This window comes from Amphiura filiformis, chromosome 13, assembly GCF_039555335.1.
Source record: "Amphiura filiformis chromosome 13, Afil_fr2py, whole genome shotgun sequence".
Taxonomy (NCBI): Eukaryota; Metazoa; Echinodermata; class Ophiuroidea; order Amphilepidida; family Amphiuridae; genus Amphiura; species Amphiura filiformis.
In genome coordinates, this window is record NC_092640.1 from 7,106,625 (window position 1) to 7,123,950 (window position 17,326).

Below are 17,326 nucleotides of genomic sequence, written 5' to 3' on the forward strand. Positions count from 1 at the left end.
AATGCAAATTGCACGGCTGACATCAAAGCCATGATTGGAATGGCCAAAGGAAGAATGATTGAACTTCAGGATTTGTGGAATGATCGAAACCTTCCAACAGAACTGAAAGTGAAACTGAATCAAGATACTGGTGTACTCCTTTATGGCCTGGAGGGCTGAACTATGACCAAAGCAGATGAGAACCGGGTGCTTGCTGCTGAAATGTGGTTCTGGAGAAGAGCGCTAAACATCAGTTGGAAGGAGAGAAGAACAAACAGAAGCATCCTTGAGGAACTTGGTGTGAAGAGACAGCTGCTTGGAGAGTTGGTGACAAGATGGTTAACCTACCTTGGTCAAATCCTCAGAGGAAGTGGCAGTGCACTTACACTCCAGATAATAGAAGGAAAAGTTGAAGGGAGAAGGAGGAGAGGACGACAGAAGAAACAATGGTTTGACAACATCAAAGAATGGACAGGAATGAACCTAGTGCAAGCTAAGCGTCTAGCTCAGAACCAGAGGATGATTTAAGGAAGCCCCATCATGCACTGCAAACGTGTTATCACTGTTCTGTGCAAAAGATGTTGTTTAAGAATTGTGCGTGTGTCATTATTACTTGGTCGATTTCAGAACAAAAGTGATGTATGCATAAAGGATAATTCACACCTTCTGTAGGTAACATAAAATGTGAAATCGACTAGCATTTTGAATGCGTTTTTATTGTAAATATATCAGTCCAAATTCAAATTCAACCATGGCCGTCAATGCAGTGTGCGAGCAGTGGTGTCATGTTCACTCATACAGCTGTGCTAACCGCAAGTCAACACAGTGGCGTGGTGGGAAGTGCTAAAATCATCCTCTGGCTCAGAACTGAACAGCTTGGAAGACATGGAAGAAGGAGATAAGGATATGCATCCAGATGGTAGCCAATCGTAAGTAGGTGACGGCGGCCGAAGAAGAAGAAGAAGAAGAAGGTTTTAGTCAGAGAACTGTTGATTCTGAATACAAGTCCACTCGGCTAACGCCTTGTGGATTCGTATCCAAGAATCAACAGTTTGTCGTGTATAACAGAGGTGGACAAAAAACGCGCTCATTAACCCTAACCTTATTTTTTCCCGGATGCGGATTCGACTGCCCTGTACACACTTTTTAATATAATGCGCACACAGGAAATCGCATTGAAACATTTTAATGCTGATTCCACTCTAGTGTGGAGTCACCCTAAAAGGTATTCTTGAACTTAGCAATTTAATTGACAGGTTAGGTTGGTAATTTTAGATGAGAAGTTGTGACCCCAAAACCGTGAGTAGGCAGTTGTTGCAATATTGTTTTCTCATGAGTTTGATGAACATGATTTATTCATTAGATCATAAGTATTAAGTTCATAGAATTTATAAGTTCTTAACAAGTAGAATCATTAAAATGGGGCGAAGGTCTTATTATGATTTACAGTCAATTTTAGTTTCATTGTATTTGAAAATGTGTTAAGATGTGCCACAGATTTCTTTTTCAACAAAATTTAACATTTACAGTCTATGACTTAACCCGGTTTTATTTTATTGGTAGGCCTACATTAGTGTATGAAGTATGCCCTATACCTTAATTTCCATTTCTTGGTTTGCCCGTAGGTTAAAACTAAAAATGCACTTATACAGCTGTACACAACTTTGCATGGCTTTGATTTACCACCAAAAAGAGGTGGCCAATGCTTAAAAAAGAGAGGGACTATTTTCTGAAAAGGGTGATTTAAAATCTCTAAATATACCAACCTAGGAAATGTTCAAATATAAGAGTATTAACTTGGCATGTTTCTATCATTATTTTACAGCTTTGATGAAAATTCCTCCCAAATTCACCCGCTGGACATCGATTTTCACACCTTTCTGGTGTGTTCTTCTATATCTTAGGTCCCCCAAAAAGGTGGCCACACTGTAAATTTTTGTTTTTTAAAACAAGAAAAGTTTCAGGCAGAGGCGTAACAAGAGCCTCGGGGCCCATACAAGAAACAGTACGGGGCCCTTTGAACATCACCTTTATCAGCCATATCCTTAACCCACTTCAATTTCGCTATTGCTCAGGGCCCCTGAACACTCGGCCGGTACTTCGCCTATCTGTCCACCCCTGCTACGCACCTGGTTTCAGATCATCGTATAATGAAATTTTGATATTTTATAGGGATTCAATCGTCTACTTTTAATTGATAATGGCTTTTTGATGTGAAAGTTTTATGTATGAGTCGTGCTTGAAATTACCTTCTTTTCCATTGAAAACTGTGTGTATTTAACCACAGTGATTTAACCTAATAAAAACAATAATTACAATTCTTTTTCGGTAAATCTCATAAGCGTTTGCACTTGGACCCCTATAAATACATCACGCTCTTGGGGATTTACCTAAAATATCAATTAGTAAAAAACAATTGACCTTGAATCTTGAACATGACATCTCATATATTTTAGGGCTAATCGGTAGGTGGCTAAGATAAAATGCTGGGATCAGTCAATTCTGTCAGACATGCTCTCAATTCAGTGGCGGCGCCAGGAATTTTTTTCGGGGGGGGGGGGCATTGAAGGGGCAAAGTGAATTTCAGGGGGGAATAAATGCGCAAAATGCCGTATAAAGTGGAAATTTTCGTTATTTAGGATTTTTACTGGGCCCACAAGGGGGCAAGAGTTCTGACTGGGGGCATTTTCCCCCATGCCCCCCCCGTGACGCCGCCACTGGCTCTCATAATAAATTTATGGTATTACCATCGTTAATTAATACGGACAGAACGGATATGATAATCCCATTAGGACATTAGTTTTTTTTAAATGATTATTGTGCAGTTGATCAGAGTAATATATTGTATTTTGACGTTTTCAGGCAGCATAACCGGAACCCATTAGCTGTTGAAATGGTTGGTCAATTTTGTTGCCATGGAAGCAAATATAAATGAATCTTGTAGAGTGCAATAATGTTTCATATTTCAGACATAAAATAGGTACAAATTAGGAACATTAACAAATAAATGTATGTCGTACATTTGAAAAAATCTTACAGCATCCGACATGACGATATCTTATGATATATATTGCTTTGAATACCCAGTTCAAATATTTTGCTTAAAGAAAATAGTAAAACCAACAAGGTAATGTATTTTCCATAATTCACACAAATCACACAAGTATGAGTTAAGAAAAATAATAATAAATGAATAAATAAATAAAACGAATCATGGAGGAGCTGACCAGAAGGCCAGTAAGACCAGAGGAAATCACCCCTTTTAACAACAACAACAACAACAACAACAACAAAATGTTACTATCAAAAGAAACACACAAAAACAAGACAAACAAACGAGAAACACAATGCTCAATAGGCTCAAGAACTATTTTGAAATCAAGTCACGTTTATAGTATATAGTACTATAGTACATTATAGTACATTAAGGGGGTACTACACCCCTCGATAAATTTGTGTCTATTTTTGCATTTTTCTCAAAAGCTAATAACACAGTGGTAACAAAAGTTATGTATATTATAGGGGCAAGGTATCCAATTACTACACTGGAATTTCAGTGACCCAAGACAAGCGGTTCGTTATTTATGATAAGAAAAGTGGTACCGCTAGGATGTACCTCATTTCCTATCATATAAACTGAACCGCTTGTCTTGAGTCACTGAAATTTCAGTGTAGTAATTGGATTACTTGCCCCAATAATATACATAAATTTTGTTACCGGTGTGTTATTATTTTTTGAGAAAAATACAAAAATAGTAACAAATTTACCACTAGGGGTGTAGTACCCCCTTAAACCAGAACATAATTTAGTGCACACGCTATAATAAATGAACACATTAATACAATAGACAATTATATATACCCTCCAGTGACGTAGACAGCACTTTTTCAGAGGGGGGAAAAGGGGGCAAGACAAAGTTTAAGGGGGGGGGGGCACCTTTTGGCGACAAAATCAGTTAATGTTACAAATGCACGCGTAGTGCGTGAACAATTTTGCCATATTGAAGCTAAGCTAAGCTAAACTGGTGAAATATGGTACAGAAAGGGAATAAATTCGCGCGCAAAAATTGGCACTTTTTAGGTTAAAATGGCAAAATATAATGTCAATTTGGTCAGAAACACAAAAAGTCTTAAATGTCGGGGCACCCACCATCCCATGGGGGGGAGGGGAGGGGCAATACTTTTCACAGGGGCAGCTGCCCCTGGCTACGCCACTGATACCCTCTTAACTGAAAAAGATTGACTTTCAATCTATGAAGTCTGAGGTGAGTGTACAATCGAGAAAAAAAAATGAATCAATCTGTTTTTTGAAATAAACAGGTTTTTAATTTGTCAAAACCAGTGAAGAAACTTACTATTTCTTGCTGACAGTTTCGTCAGTGCACCACTGACTTTATCGAAGCTTGTTGATGTTGTGATCCAACAGCTGATGACTGGCGGAAGTTACTGTTACGTCACTTCCGGTAGTGATCTTAGTCCTACTCGCAGTCTCCAAGAGAGGATCATAAACATGACTCAGATTGTAGACCCCCTCGTCTCTGTTCAAAATCCAACATAACGAAGGAAGAAAGAAGCGCATTAATTGATTTACAAAAAGAAAAGACCATCACTATCCTACCAGCGGATAAAGGCAAAGCAACAGTTGTGATGGATACTCAAGATTATGAGGATAGAGTGAAAGATATGTTGAGTGATGGCAAAACGTATGAGGTGTTAAAAAAAGACCCCACCAATAAATACAAAAAAGACCTTATGTCAATTCTCACTAGTCTTCGCGATAAATCAAAGATCACGCAAGCTCAGTATGACCACCTGAGGCCCTCAGGGGAGGTGATTCCTAGATTGTATGCCACGCCTAGATCCATAAGCCAAACAATCCGCTCAGACCGATTGTAGACTACACAGGTAGCATTGGATACAACACTTCTAGGGCATTGGCTGACATTATCAATCCGATAGTGGGTACAACAGAGCACCATGTTAAGAACTCGTATGATCTTGCGGAGGAATTATGTGGTGTGATGATAGAAGAAAATGAGCAATTCATTTCACATGACGTTGTTTCGCTATTCACAAATGTTCCCATAGATGAGTGCCTTGACATAATCCGCAATAGGTTAGAAAAAGATCAAGACTTGAAAAAACGCACGCTCCTGGAGGTGGAAGACATCATGCAGTTAATGAAATTTGTACTGACGACCACATATTTCACCTTTCGTGGTACTATCTACAAACAGAAATTTGGCGCTGCCATGGGTTCGCCGGTCAGCCCACTTACTGCCAACATCTTCATGGAATGGTTGGAGCAAAACGCCATCCTTACTGCCCCGCTTGAATGCAAACCCCGCCTCTGGAAACGCTATGTGGACGATATTCTGGAAATTGTAAATAAAGACACTGCCGAAACCTTGACAGAACACTTGAATCAAGTGGATACTACCTCTAGTATAAAATTCACCTATGAGGAAGAACAAGATCATCAGATTCCTTTCTTAGACACTTTAATTGTCCGCAAACCTGACAATTCCATCAAACTCATGGTTTATAGGAAGAAAACCCACACTGATCAGTATTTGTCCTTCACATCCCACCATCCTCTTCATCAAAAAATGGGTGTTGTCAGGACTTTACTCGACAGGAAAGACAGAATTGTTACAGAAGAGCAGGACAAGATCAAAGAGGAAGAGCATATTAGACAGGCTCTAGCCAAGTGTGGATATCCTAAATGGACTATAGACAAAGTTAAGAAACAAATGGAAGACAAGCACCAAGGAAAGACCAAGAAAAATAAGATCGCAACTTCTGAGCATAAAAGCAAAGGCCTGGTGGTTATTCCATATGTCGCGGGTGTGTCTGAAAGAATCAGCAGAACCTTAAAGAAACACGACATCGCAACCGCAATGAGACCACACACTACAATCAGGAAAATGGTGGTCCACCCCAAAGACAAGCAAGAACCGGTCAAAACTCCTAATTGTGTTTACGAAGTCCCGTGCGGTAGCTGCGAATTAACTTACGTAGGCGAAACCAAAAGAACATTCGGCACACGGTTAGACGAGCACCGAAGGGAGGCGGAAAAAGCGAGTCAACAGAAATACACCCGGTCTAAACGCAAAGAATCCGAGAGCCATTTTAAGAACTCAGCTATTAGTGACCATGTAGCCAGGGCTAATCATATTATCAATTGGGGGAGTCTAAAATCTTAGAGAGAGAGAGTGACAGAAAAGCACGATGGATAAAAGAATCAATTCAGATCAGGAGGAGGGGGCGAGGAGTAATGAACAGAGACGAGGGGGTCTACAATCTGAGTCATGTTTATGATCCTCTCTTGGAGACTGCGAGTAGGACTAAGATCACTACCGGAAGTGACGTAACAGTAACTTCCCGCCAGTCATCAGCTGTTGGATCACAACATCAACAAGCTTCGATAAAGTCAGTGGTGCACTGACGAAACTGTCAGCAAGAAATAGTAAGTTTCTTCACTGGTTTTGACAAATTAAAAACCTGTTTATTTCGTTATTACCAAACCTGATGAACCTGTTTCAAAATCTGTTTTTTGGATTGCGCACTCACCACAGACTTAAAGATCGAAAAATCAGTCTTTTCATTTAAGAGAATACAGATTGATTGTTTTAATGGGTTTTTGCCATATCCGACAGTGTAAAGTGCCAAGGTTTTGTCAGATGCTTTAATGTGGAATGCCCCGTGTCTGTAGAGTATTATAGTAGGATGTCCATAATGGCGACTCTGGAAATATTTTTATACTAAATTTATAAATGTTTTTTCGCGCTAAAATACCAACAGTGTCGGCGTGGGGTAATTGAACACTCTCAACACCAATGTTGTTTTATCAGTACCTGGATTCCCGTGAGCTTTGTTTATTTGTGTGTGTCTGTGTGGGGTAATTTAACAATCTCAACACCAATGTTGTTTTACCAGTACCTGAATATCCTTGATTGTTGTTTGTTTGTGGCGGTGTGAGTGGAGTGGGGTGTGTCGGCTTGGGGGTAGTTCAACAATCTCAACACCAATGTTGTTTTACCAGTACCTGGATACCCGTGAGCTTTGTTTATTTGTGTGTGTAGGTGTAGGGTAATTTAACAATCTCAACGCCAATGTTGTTTTACCAGTACCTGGATACCCGTAAGCTTTGTTTATTTGTGTGTGTCTGTGTGGGGTAATTTAACAATCTCAACACCAATGTTGTATTTCAGTACCTGGATACCCGTGAGATTTGTACAGACTTGACATTTAGTATGGAATATTTTTCGCAGTATTCCAAGACTGGTCTGGAAGGGGTCTGCATAAACCGCACGGGATAAATATTAATTGGAGTGTTTCGGGAAATGGTGTAAGATAATTGTTTGATAGAAAATGTGCTTTCCATGAGTTTTTACATTATGGCGCTGATAATGTAGTGAATTAGCTCAAAATGGCGGATTTAAGGAGAATGAATTTGAGGTTTTTTGGGGGTAAAATTTCCGAATTTTAGCAAGATTTTTCTGATATTATCAAAATTATTGAGGTTTGAGGTGATATTACGTTTTCTATCAAATAATTTTTACACCACCTTCCGACACACCCCAATTAATATTTTCCCGTGCGGTTTATGCAGACCCCTTTCACACCAGTCGTGGAATTTTGCGAAAAAATTTTCCATACTAAATGTCAAATCTGTATATTTGTGTGTGTCTGTGTGTGGTACTACACCCCTGGCCAATTTTATGCCTATTTTTGTATTTTTCTAAAAAATTATAGCGCATTGGTGACAAGTAAGATATGTATATTATAGGGGCAAGGACTACAACTACTGCACTGAACATTTTATTTCAGCACAGACAACAGTTGTGGAGTTACAGTCAAATATGAGGGAAACCCAATATTTGATCAATAAATCAATAACTACTTGTCTTGAGTCACTGAAATTCCAGTGTAGTAACTGGATTCCTTGCCCCTATAATATACATAACTTTTGTTATCAGTGTTTTATTAATTTTTGAGAAAAATGCAAAAATAGTCACACATTTATCAAGGGGTGTAGTACCACCTTAAGCAACTCAACACCAATGTTGTTTTACCAATACCTGGATACCCGTGAGATTTGTTTATTGTGTGTGGGGGTGTGTCTGCGTTGGGTAATTTAACAATCTCAACGCCAATGTTGTTTTATCAGTACCTGGATACCAGTGAACTGTGTTTATTTGTGTGTGTATGTGTAGGGTAATTTGCCAATCGCAACACCAATGTTACTTTACCAGTATCTGGATACCCAAGAGTGCTGTTGTTTGTGTGTATCTGCGTAGAGTAATAATATCTAACAATCTTAATACCAATGTTGTTTTACCACTATGGATACCCCTGAGTATTAAGGTTTTAGTGTGTCTCTTAGGGGAATTTACCACTGTTGTTTGACCACAATCGGGTGCCCTTGCGTATGCGTGTATAGGAGGTGAAATGGGGTGTGTTTGATTGGGGGGAGGGTCCATTTAAATCTGTGAATATGTCTTTGATGTCATATACAATAGACGTCATAGAATGAAGAGACAAATAACTGTACGATGAAAAATGCTGCAGGTTGACTTTTGCTCGTTTTTATATAAAATTTAATTTTGTAAACAGAAAACGGAACATGTGCACAAGCAAACAATGACCAAAGAAGTGAACATTTAGGTCATCAATCTAATTAGTGATATAGATTTATTTTATTTATACTATAATTGAACACCGAATTAAATAGACTAGTTTACGTCACACGTCAGGTAAACGGCGCGACGTGATTGGTTGCTAACCCGCGCAGTATGGCATTTGTGGTCTGGATGACAGGACGTCATACGCAAACTAGTCTTTTTTTATTTCGGTCTGCAAATATATTATGATACAGGATAATTATGTACACGACCACTGCTGAAGACAAATCAAATTATAGTCATATAATTTTCTTATAAAGATGAAAGAAGACATCATGTTGACATAAGAAAAGAAGGAAAGAGATGTGCTTCTATATCAATGACGAATATAATACATTTCAAATCAATTTAATTGTGAAATCACTCTAAATACATCAATGATTGCCTGCATGCATGGACCAAACAATGGTTATTTGATAAGCTACAAAACTTTTGATGAAATATTGACAATGTATGGACGATCTTTAATCATATTTGGAAAGTTAATCCAAAACAACGGGGAAGAAATCTTTGTTTCTTTCTTTGGTTAACATGATGAATATCCTCGGAACCTTGGTGATAGGTCTCAACGTATAAGATAAATTGAGGTAACTGCACACTTACTATGAGCACAATGACGAACACAGAAACCTTGAAATGATCAGTGCTTTGAAGATGTTCGCGAGAGAATGTTTTCAAACATTTTGATTCTACAATATTTTATTTGAATTGGATTTATAAAAACGGCTTTATCTTTGTCTAAGATACACTGAGATAAAAATGCATGCAGGATATCGCTTTAGTTGGCGGTAAATGTGTACAACTTCATTTTCACCACTTTTATATATACAAGTATATAATTTTGGAAATGAAATTGATGCAACTATATCTCCAAAATTCTGGAAAAATTACCCATTAGAAAGTTTAAAACTGCATTTTCACTCCACCCAAAATGTTTCAATCACCGTATTACTAATTTATCGCATACACAAGTTACACTTTCAAAATAATATTTATACAGCGAGTATGCCATGCGCTTACATTATTTTAGTAGAAAGTAAAACAATGTTTTACTTAAACTACCAACATTGGATGACTCCACACGACTGAGAGGGTTTCGCATCAATGCGGTCTCCCTGGATGCATAATTGCGCATTCATAATAGAAACTGTCTACATGGCACTCGAAATCCGATCCACATCCGGGAAATGATCGCCTATTATGAAAGACAGAGATAAAAAGACTAAATCGCGCCTGACGTCACTGTCAATCAAATTCCCTACGATCCTTGATTGGTTAATAGCGCGTAAAAGGAAGGTCGATTTTTCTGGTGCCGATTAGAGAAAAGGAATAGCAGAAAATGACGAAAAAGGCAAACAGCAACTTTTCTAGGCATTGTTGACAAGTTGCCTTCGGGAAAGAAAGGTTTCTACTATAAAGACCTAACTTCTGAGATGGTTTTAAGGTGCAAAATTAACAATAAAGCGCCCGGTTATACCGTCGCGTTCAGCAAGTCATCATCACGACACAAAGCCTGCTCGAGTTTGATTGACAAATGACGTCAGACGCGATTTAGTCTTTTTGTTTATCTCTGTCTTTCATTATAACACGGTTGTTTGATCATTTATTAATGTTTCTAACAAAACATTATATAATCTTCAATTCTAGACCTTAACAAAACCAACAACACAACTATCACACTAATATACACATATTACTTAATTCAACTTAGATTTTCTTTTCTTTGTCAACTTTTTCATCTTTTTCTGCTTTTTTTTGTGATAATTTTTATTCTGTAAACTGTTTTGTGTGGAAATAGAGGGCGCTATTTGAATATATTCAACTTTTAATTTGACCCAATGATATTATTGGTAATTCCTTTCATTTTTATGATGTTATAATGTCATTACACAAGTTTGTACCCATTGTAAAGATGCAAACAGGATTTAAGATAAATAGCACCATCAGTGTTCAACTTTGCTTATAAATGAATGTCAGCCATCAAACAACTGTGGTAGTGAGCGCGTTTCTTGTTCATGCGTTACAGCGTGTTACAGTAGACTGCTGCCCTCAGTCGTCAACCGTCTGGATTGACGACTGAGAAAACTACGTGGAAAAAAAGTGACGGATTTTGCAACAGGATTCCTGTGGCATAGAGCGTGCGCAGTTGTGTCCAATTTGACCTTTTGACCGAGTTTGTTGTTTTTAGAAGTTCAGAGCGCGATCTTGTCACAGCGGCGCGGTACAGCGACGCGGTACACGAGCGCCGCTAGTCAGTCGCGCTACGGCGCATAACCAAAGTCGCATTGAATAGTTTTCAGAAGTCCGTCATGATTTGGGCTGTAAGATAATCAGTCGTCACTACGAAGTAGCCTGAGTCCCTCGGCCCCGATCTCGAAACAATCAACATGGCGGAATAAAATGGCCGTTTCTCGATTCGGGGCCTGAGAACGAACTGTGCAAAAAGTGGGGCGATTAATTCTTTTGTATTGTATTGTTTTTACGCAGGATCCTGCGTGCATGCGCAGTAGCTCAATATGGTTGACGCCTGCGCAATACTTGTTGTACGGCCATATATGGCAGCTGATACATGATGAATATTCATGAAATAACATTTTTGTGAGAAATCAGAGCAGAGACAGATCATCAGCTTGTCTGTGTAACCGTCCATAGGAAAAACAACAAAATATGTTTAATTTCAAACCTGGTTGTCAATGCTGAAACTTTGGCTGGAGAAGTTGAAGGTGACGTTGCTGGTGATCTTTTAGACTGTCTATTTGAAGTCATCGGTTGTTTTAGAGCAAAATAGGAGGCATTTTTGTGCCATGTAAACGGCGATCGGTATTTTCTTGATTTCAATTCACACCGGCATAGCCATAGGCCTACCATGCCATGTTCATGAATTTGGATGTGCACTTTCAACAAACAGCCTGATTCAACTACACGAATTGCACACCGTGATTTGTATGTTATTCATTGTCAGTGCAGCCTAGGCACGGGCTATTAAAGCATGTAAGTACTACAGATTCCAGAAAGCTACTCAGTCATGCACGGTCTCAAGACAGACAAAGAAATTCAACGGCCATGCCCGCTGTCTGAATCTGAATGGTACTGTCCAACACTCCTTGGTTGCTTGGCAATGGTAGAACCGTAGAAGTAGAAGTACAATGAAGTAAGCCGGATTGTCGGTCATGTCAGTAGGTCTGTGCTGCACTCAAATGGCACAGCCACTTAGTTCACCACGTAAACTTGTATAAGTTCCTTGTACTAACAGCCACTTGACTGCTGAACATGTGAAAGTTTAGTACCAACCTGTCAATACACGGCAACTTGCCTCACCGAGAACTGTGCTGTGCAACTGCACGACAGCACGAGTCCTAGTCCTACATCATGTACATCAGACGCTGCACTGCACTTGAAATCGAATGGATGGTATTCTTCATGTTAAAAAAGGTAAGTTCATGTCTTCATGCCAAATCATGGGTTGGATCTCACTCAATTTTACAAGACGAGACTCGATCCAAAAAACGGAGTCCCAAAATTATGACTAGGCATAGCATGCCTAGGCTCGGGCTTCATGGCTTAGGCTTAGCCACAAGTATTATGTGAGTAAGCCTAGAAGAATGATAGGCCTAGCCTGTCATGATATGTTTTGCATGAATGTAGGACAAAATACTGGTCAATAGTGGTCATGCTAGGCCTAACAGTAGTAGTAGTACCATGACTATGTACGGTACATGTAATCCTATTTACCTAACCTTTTCCAAGTCTACGGCTGGGCCTTGCACACATTTCTCCATTTAGGCATTACACTTACCGTAGTCTATGGCTGGGCCCTCATGCATCGTACCGTCGATCAGGGCATTATACTTGCCGTAGCTCGTAGTCTACGTCTACGCATACACACATTAGTCTAAGATTGGACCTATTATACACACATCGTATCGTTATGTATGCATGGTGTTACACTTGCATGACTTGCTGTAGTCTACAGCCTAGCCGTGTACCTACCGTTACTTATTAGAACGTAAGTTGCGTAACATTGTGACGTAAGTTACGCAACGTAAGTTACGTTTGTAAGTTACGTTGGGTAACTTAACAATGCAATGCAATGTAAGTTACGCAACGTAAGTTACGTTGTGTAACGTAAGTTATGTTGCGTAATTTCACAGCGTAAATTAACAATGCAACGTAAGTTATGTTGCATAACGTAAGTTACGTTGCGTAACTTAACAACGCAATGCAACGTAAGTTACGCAACGTAAGTTGCGCAAAGCAACGTAAGTTACGTTACGTTGCGTAACGTAAGTTACGTTGCGTAAATTAACAACGCAATGCAACGTAAGTTACGCAACGTAAGTTGCGCAAAGCAACGTAAGTTACGTTACGTTGCGTAACGTAAGGTACGTTGCGTAAATTAACAATGCAACGCAACGTAAGTTACGTCACGTAAGTTGTTTGACGTAAGTTGCGTAATGTAGGTTACGCAACGTAAGTTGTTCAATGTAAGTTACGTTGCGTAACTTAACGCAACATAAATTGCGCAACGCAACATAAGTTACGCAACGTAAAGGAGTGTCACGTTGCGTACATTATCAACGCAATGTAAGTTACCGTACGTCACGTAAGTTGTGTGACGTAAGTTGCGTAACATTGTGACTACCGTACCGTAACACTACTATACTGACTACCAATCCCGTACCGTAGTCCTAGGCCCACTCCCAACTGCACATTTATACATGACTTACAAACGGTATGACCCCCTATCGTGGGCTAATTTTTTTTACGACTCCCTTATCTCGAGTCAAAAAGTTTTATGACCCCCTCCCGCCTACACAGACTGACGACAAATTATTCATCAACGGAACTAGTAAGGCGCGAGGCATGCAAAACTTAAATCATTTGTGAAGAAAGTGTGTGGATCATAGGGTTAAAAAAGCGTAAAGAAGGTGCGCGGAGCGGGCAAAAAATTTGAATTATATATTATTTTGAATTAACTAAAGATTGTACGTACATTTTGAGCGTAAATTGAAAGAATGCACGCGCAGCTTAAACAAATTTTGTGTCATCAGCCTTCTATTCTATTTTGGGGTAAAAATTATAACCCCCTCTATTTTTGGTCTAAAAATTCTATGATCCCCAGTATATTCATGACCCACCCCCTTTCGAAGAAAATGACAGCCCCCTATAAACAAACACACTGGTCATAGAAACAAAATACACGTGAATCAAGTTGAACAATTAATAAAATAAACAGTAAAAAAAGGAAATATTGTATTACAATCAACATATTTTTTTTTCAATTTCCCACGTGCGTATTAAATGATGAAGGAAAAAAAGGAAAAACAATGCATATTTTGCAAGTCAAAGAGCTAAAGCATGAGGAGACGAGTGACAACGCAAAAATGCATGGAAAACGGCCTGGAAAATGATGTGTGAAATTAGAATGAATAAATATTCAGGCAGTACAAATTTGTTTATTTATTTATAATTTCATGTCAAATGTCATGATTATAGTAAACAATGCAAATATTTCATTCATAATAAATCATAACATCCTTAAAAGGAGATGCTGTGACCACGTGATAAGAACTAATTAATTATTCATGAGCTAATAAATGCTCCAATTTTCGAACGCAATCGTTACCAGTCCTCACCTGCCAGCACAACCCGATGACCGTGCGTAAGCAGTTGAAGGACTGGTGGATCAAGTCTAACTACGAAGCATGACAGTACATGCGAAGTGTAGACGGCTGATTGGAATTAGTCTAGTGTTACAGTACGTGTAGGGCGACTCAGCTCATGGCGAGATGCTGTGTGCATGTAGGGCGCTCATGACACGATGTTGTCTGCGAGCACAAGAGGACGTCACATTGAACCTCATCCGAGGAATTCGCATTGACGTAGATACCGATATGTAGAATCACTCAAGGTAGAATAAAACTATGAACTACAATAACAAGTCTATCATTTTTCATCCTGATTATGGCAGTGACGTTGAAAAATGCGCATTCCATTAGTCGCGAGTGTTCGCTCAAAGCGCTGGTGTATACACGTGCGAGCTCAAAGACGCCGCATAGACGCTAAAGCGAAACAGCTGCTTCAACGCGTTAATGTCACTGCCATATCAGGATGAAAAATTTTATAGTTACCACAAGTCATTCTTAAATATTGGGAATATATCGAAATTGTTAAAATTTGTCAATTTTTCACACATTTAAGGACCTGTACCTAACTCAAACTATGGGAGTAAAAAATGACACAATCGTTACCTCAAGGCACGCAATATTTTGTTTATCAAATGATGCGGTTATTATGAGTTATGACAGTTATTATACTTAGTTCTCTGGGTGAAGGGATCCGGAATGAGCGTTTTGACAGTATGTTTGTGGGACATGAGAGCACATCAGACATATCGAATTGCATTCTGAATACGAAGAATGTCTTTTGAAATTCACGATATAATACAAATTTTATGACAAATTATTAAAATTTGATATTTTTCACATTTTGATATATAGGGCCTAACAGTCCTCGAAGTAAATTTTATAAATCTAATGACATATTCTTAAAGTGTATGTAGGTGGGAGGAAAAGCCGACGATCAATTGAAAATTTTGACCTTTCATATTAAAGATATGGATTTTTTCCCAAAAAAAGACCTAATATTTTTGGTGTTTTGGGAAAAAAATCCATATCTTCAATACGAAAGGTCAATATTTTCAATTGATCGTCGGCTTTTCACCCCACCTACATACACTTTATGTATAAATCATGAGATTTATAAAGTTTACTTCGAGTACTGTTAAATATCACAAATTTTAACATGTTTGATATTTCCCCAGAATAGCCAGTGTACATAAACGTTAAAAAAACCAGTGCATCTGGCTGGTTTCGAACCGGCGCGGACCTTCGTAATACTAGCACAACGCTCTAACTAATTGAGCCACATCTATTCATACGGTACCTAATACCTAGTGCTACATGTAGTATTACGAAGGTCGCCAGTTTGAAATCGTGCTAGATGCACTGTTTTTTGTTTTGTTATTTGTTATTTTCAATGTTTATGTGCACTGGCTTTTCTGGGGAAAGATTAAAATTTGTTCTTCTTATTATGAGTTATGTTGTGCAAATTAGGATCTGAAAGTTGAGCCGCAAACGTTATCCTCTACTCTATCGATTGAACGAAGCAAACAGTCTTTGGAATTTCTTTTTGTAATACTCTCTTAGTTTACGTTGCGTGAAAGTGTAAAACAACGGATCAAGAAGTGAATTCAACTGACAAACCAACAACCAATATCGAACCATGATCGGATCCCTGCAACTTGAACAGAAAGCTATGACTACGAGATACGTACAGTATGGTAAATTACTAATAGCCATAGCACCAACCAACACTGCTAATGTAATTGCTGGTTTCACGTAGCGACTTTTTGTGTGGGCATCTCCGGTGTTGTCATTTTTCGGAGGAGTCGAACCCGACATATTCTGACTCTGCGTGGCTTCTAAATTTGCACCCAAACTGGAACCCCCATTTTGTCCACTTCGACTAGGGATGGAATTCAGTGAAGTACCACCTGTGCGAATACTGGACTGAGTAGATCCCACTTGTCCACGTTTCCTTATCTTTCGAATCAATAAAGCAAAGAAAACCACATTCAAGAGAAATACCAAAGTTATTGGAGTGACATAAAACCCAAAGGACAGCAACAGTCCAAATACTCCTTGATTTCGAGGTGGTGAAATACAATACCTGTTGAAGTTGATTTTCGCAGCAACCGTTTTATCTTTTTTCGCAAACTCCCACATGCTCATCTCGATGACACCTAAGGTAACTCCTGCTACGTAGCACATTGCAATCCCGATTCCAACGCGAGAAGTTGTCTGAAATTTCACGTAATTGGAGTATTTCAAACATATCAGTAGCAGCCTGTCAACGCTAATAGCGAGTAATAAAAGGTTCCCAATAACGAAGAGATGATTTAAGAAAACTGTCATCATACAGCCAGTTTCACCGAAGAAGTACCCATGAGTACGTTGAAAGGTAAACGGTATACCCAAGAAAAAGAATATATGTATGCCGTAAAGCAGATCATTGATTGTAAGAGCAATGATGAAATTGTTACTTGGGTTTATCCGCAGAGATTTCTCGTGATAAAACGCAAATAACGTCATTGCATTACCTATTACTGTCAGACTGGAGATACATAGAGATGAAACGCCGTAAAAGAAAAGTACTTCAAAAGCCATTGTCTTAAAATAATAAACTCCAATCAAACGAAGAAGATCGAATGTATTATGTAATTTTCAAAGGTTCAAATACAGATGTGATTTACACTTGTCCAACATGGTCGATCGTGATAGTTGTCGCTAATTGACTTCAAATTGCAAAAAAGCAAACGTTCAAACTCGACGAAGAACCGAATATAATGTTGGGAGAACTAATCCGTTATATGAATTAGATATTACATCAACACTCCATATATTATTGAAACAGTTGCTCTTCTTGCGGTGATAAAGAGAGGATGTACTTATTTGTTGTTGTAGATGAGATACACTGAACACTTGTCGTGAAAACCAACTACAAATGTACCGAGTATTAAACTACCTTCGCTTTTCTGTGTGCATCTTTATCTAAAAACGATGCTGTGATTTAGTCTATTCAGCGCACTGAAACAACCA

General features: G+C 38.8%; 2 protein-coding genes across 2 annotated transcripts; one reads left to right on the forward strand and one right to left on the reverse strand.

Moving 5' to 3' along the window:
* The first annotated feature begins 864 nt into the window (after window positions 1-864).
* LOC140167383 (uncharacterized) lies at window positions 865-7,227 on the forward strand. Its single transcript, XM_072190689.1, has 3 exons — window positions 865-908; window positions 4,910-6,028; window positions 7,194-7,227. Exons 1-3 carry the CDS (start codon window positions 865-867, stop codon window positions 7,225-7,227), a joined length of 1,197 nt encoding a protein of 398 aa, XP_072046790.1.
* Window positions 7,228-15,817: 8,590 nt separating this feature from the next.
* Window positions 15,818-16,894, reverse strand: LOC140167384 (5-hydroxytryptamine receptor 1D-like). The gene has a single exon (XM_072190690.1). The coding sequence runs from the start codon at window positions 16,892-16,894 to the stop codon at window positions 15,818-15,820; it is 1,077 nt and encodes a 358-aa protein (XP_072046791.1).
* Window positions 16,895-17,326: the final 432 nt, after the last annotated feature.

Bases quoted from the DNA above. Each gene is read 5' to 3' on its own strand.
- LOC140167384 (XM_072190690.1), bottom strand. From the start codon at position 16,894: ATGGCTTTTGAAGTACTTTTCTTTTACGGCGTTTCATCTCTATGTATC.
- LOC140167383 (XM_072190689.1), top strand. From the start codon at position 865: ATGGAAGAAGGAGATAAGGATATGCATCCAGATGGTAGCCAATC. The intron at 909-4,909 runs GTAAGTAGGTGA...CAACACTTCTAG, and splicing joins CATCCAGATGGTAGCCAATC to GGCATTGGCTGACATTATCA. The intron at 6,029-7,193 runs GTTAGACGAGCA...GTTGTATTTCAG, and splicing joins AAAAGAACATTCGGCACACG to TACCTGGATACCCGTGAGAT.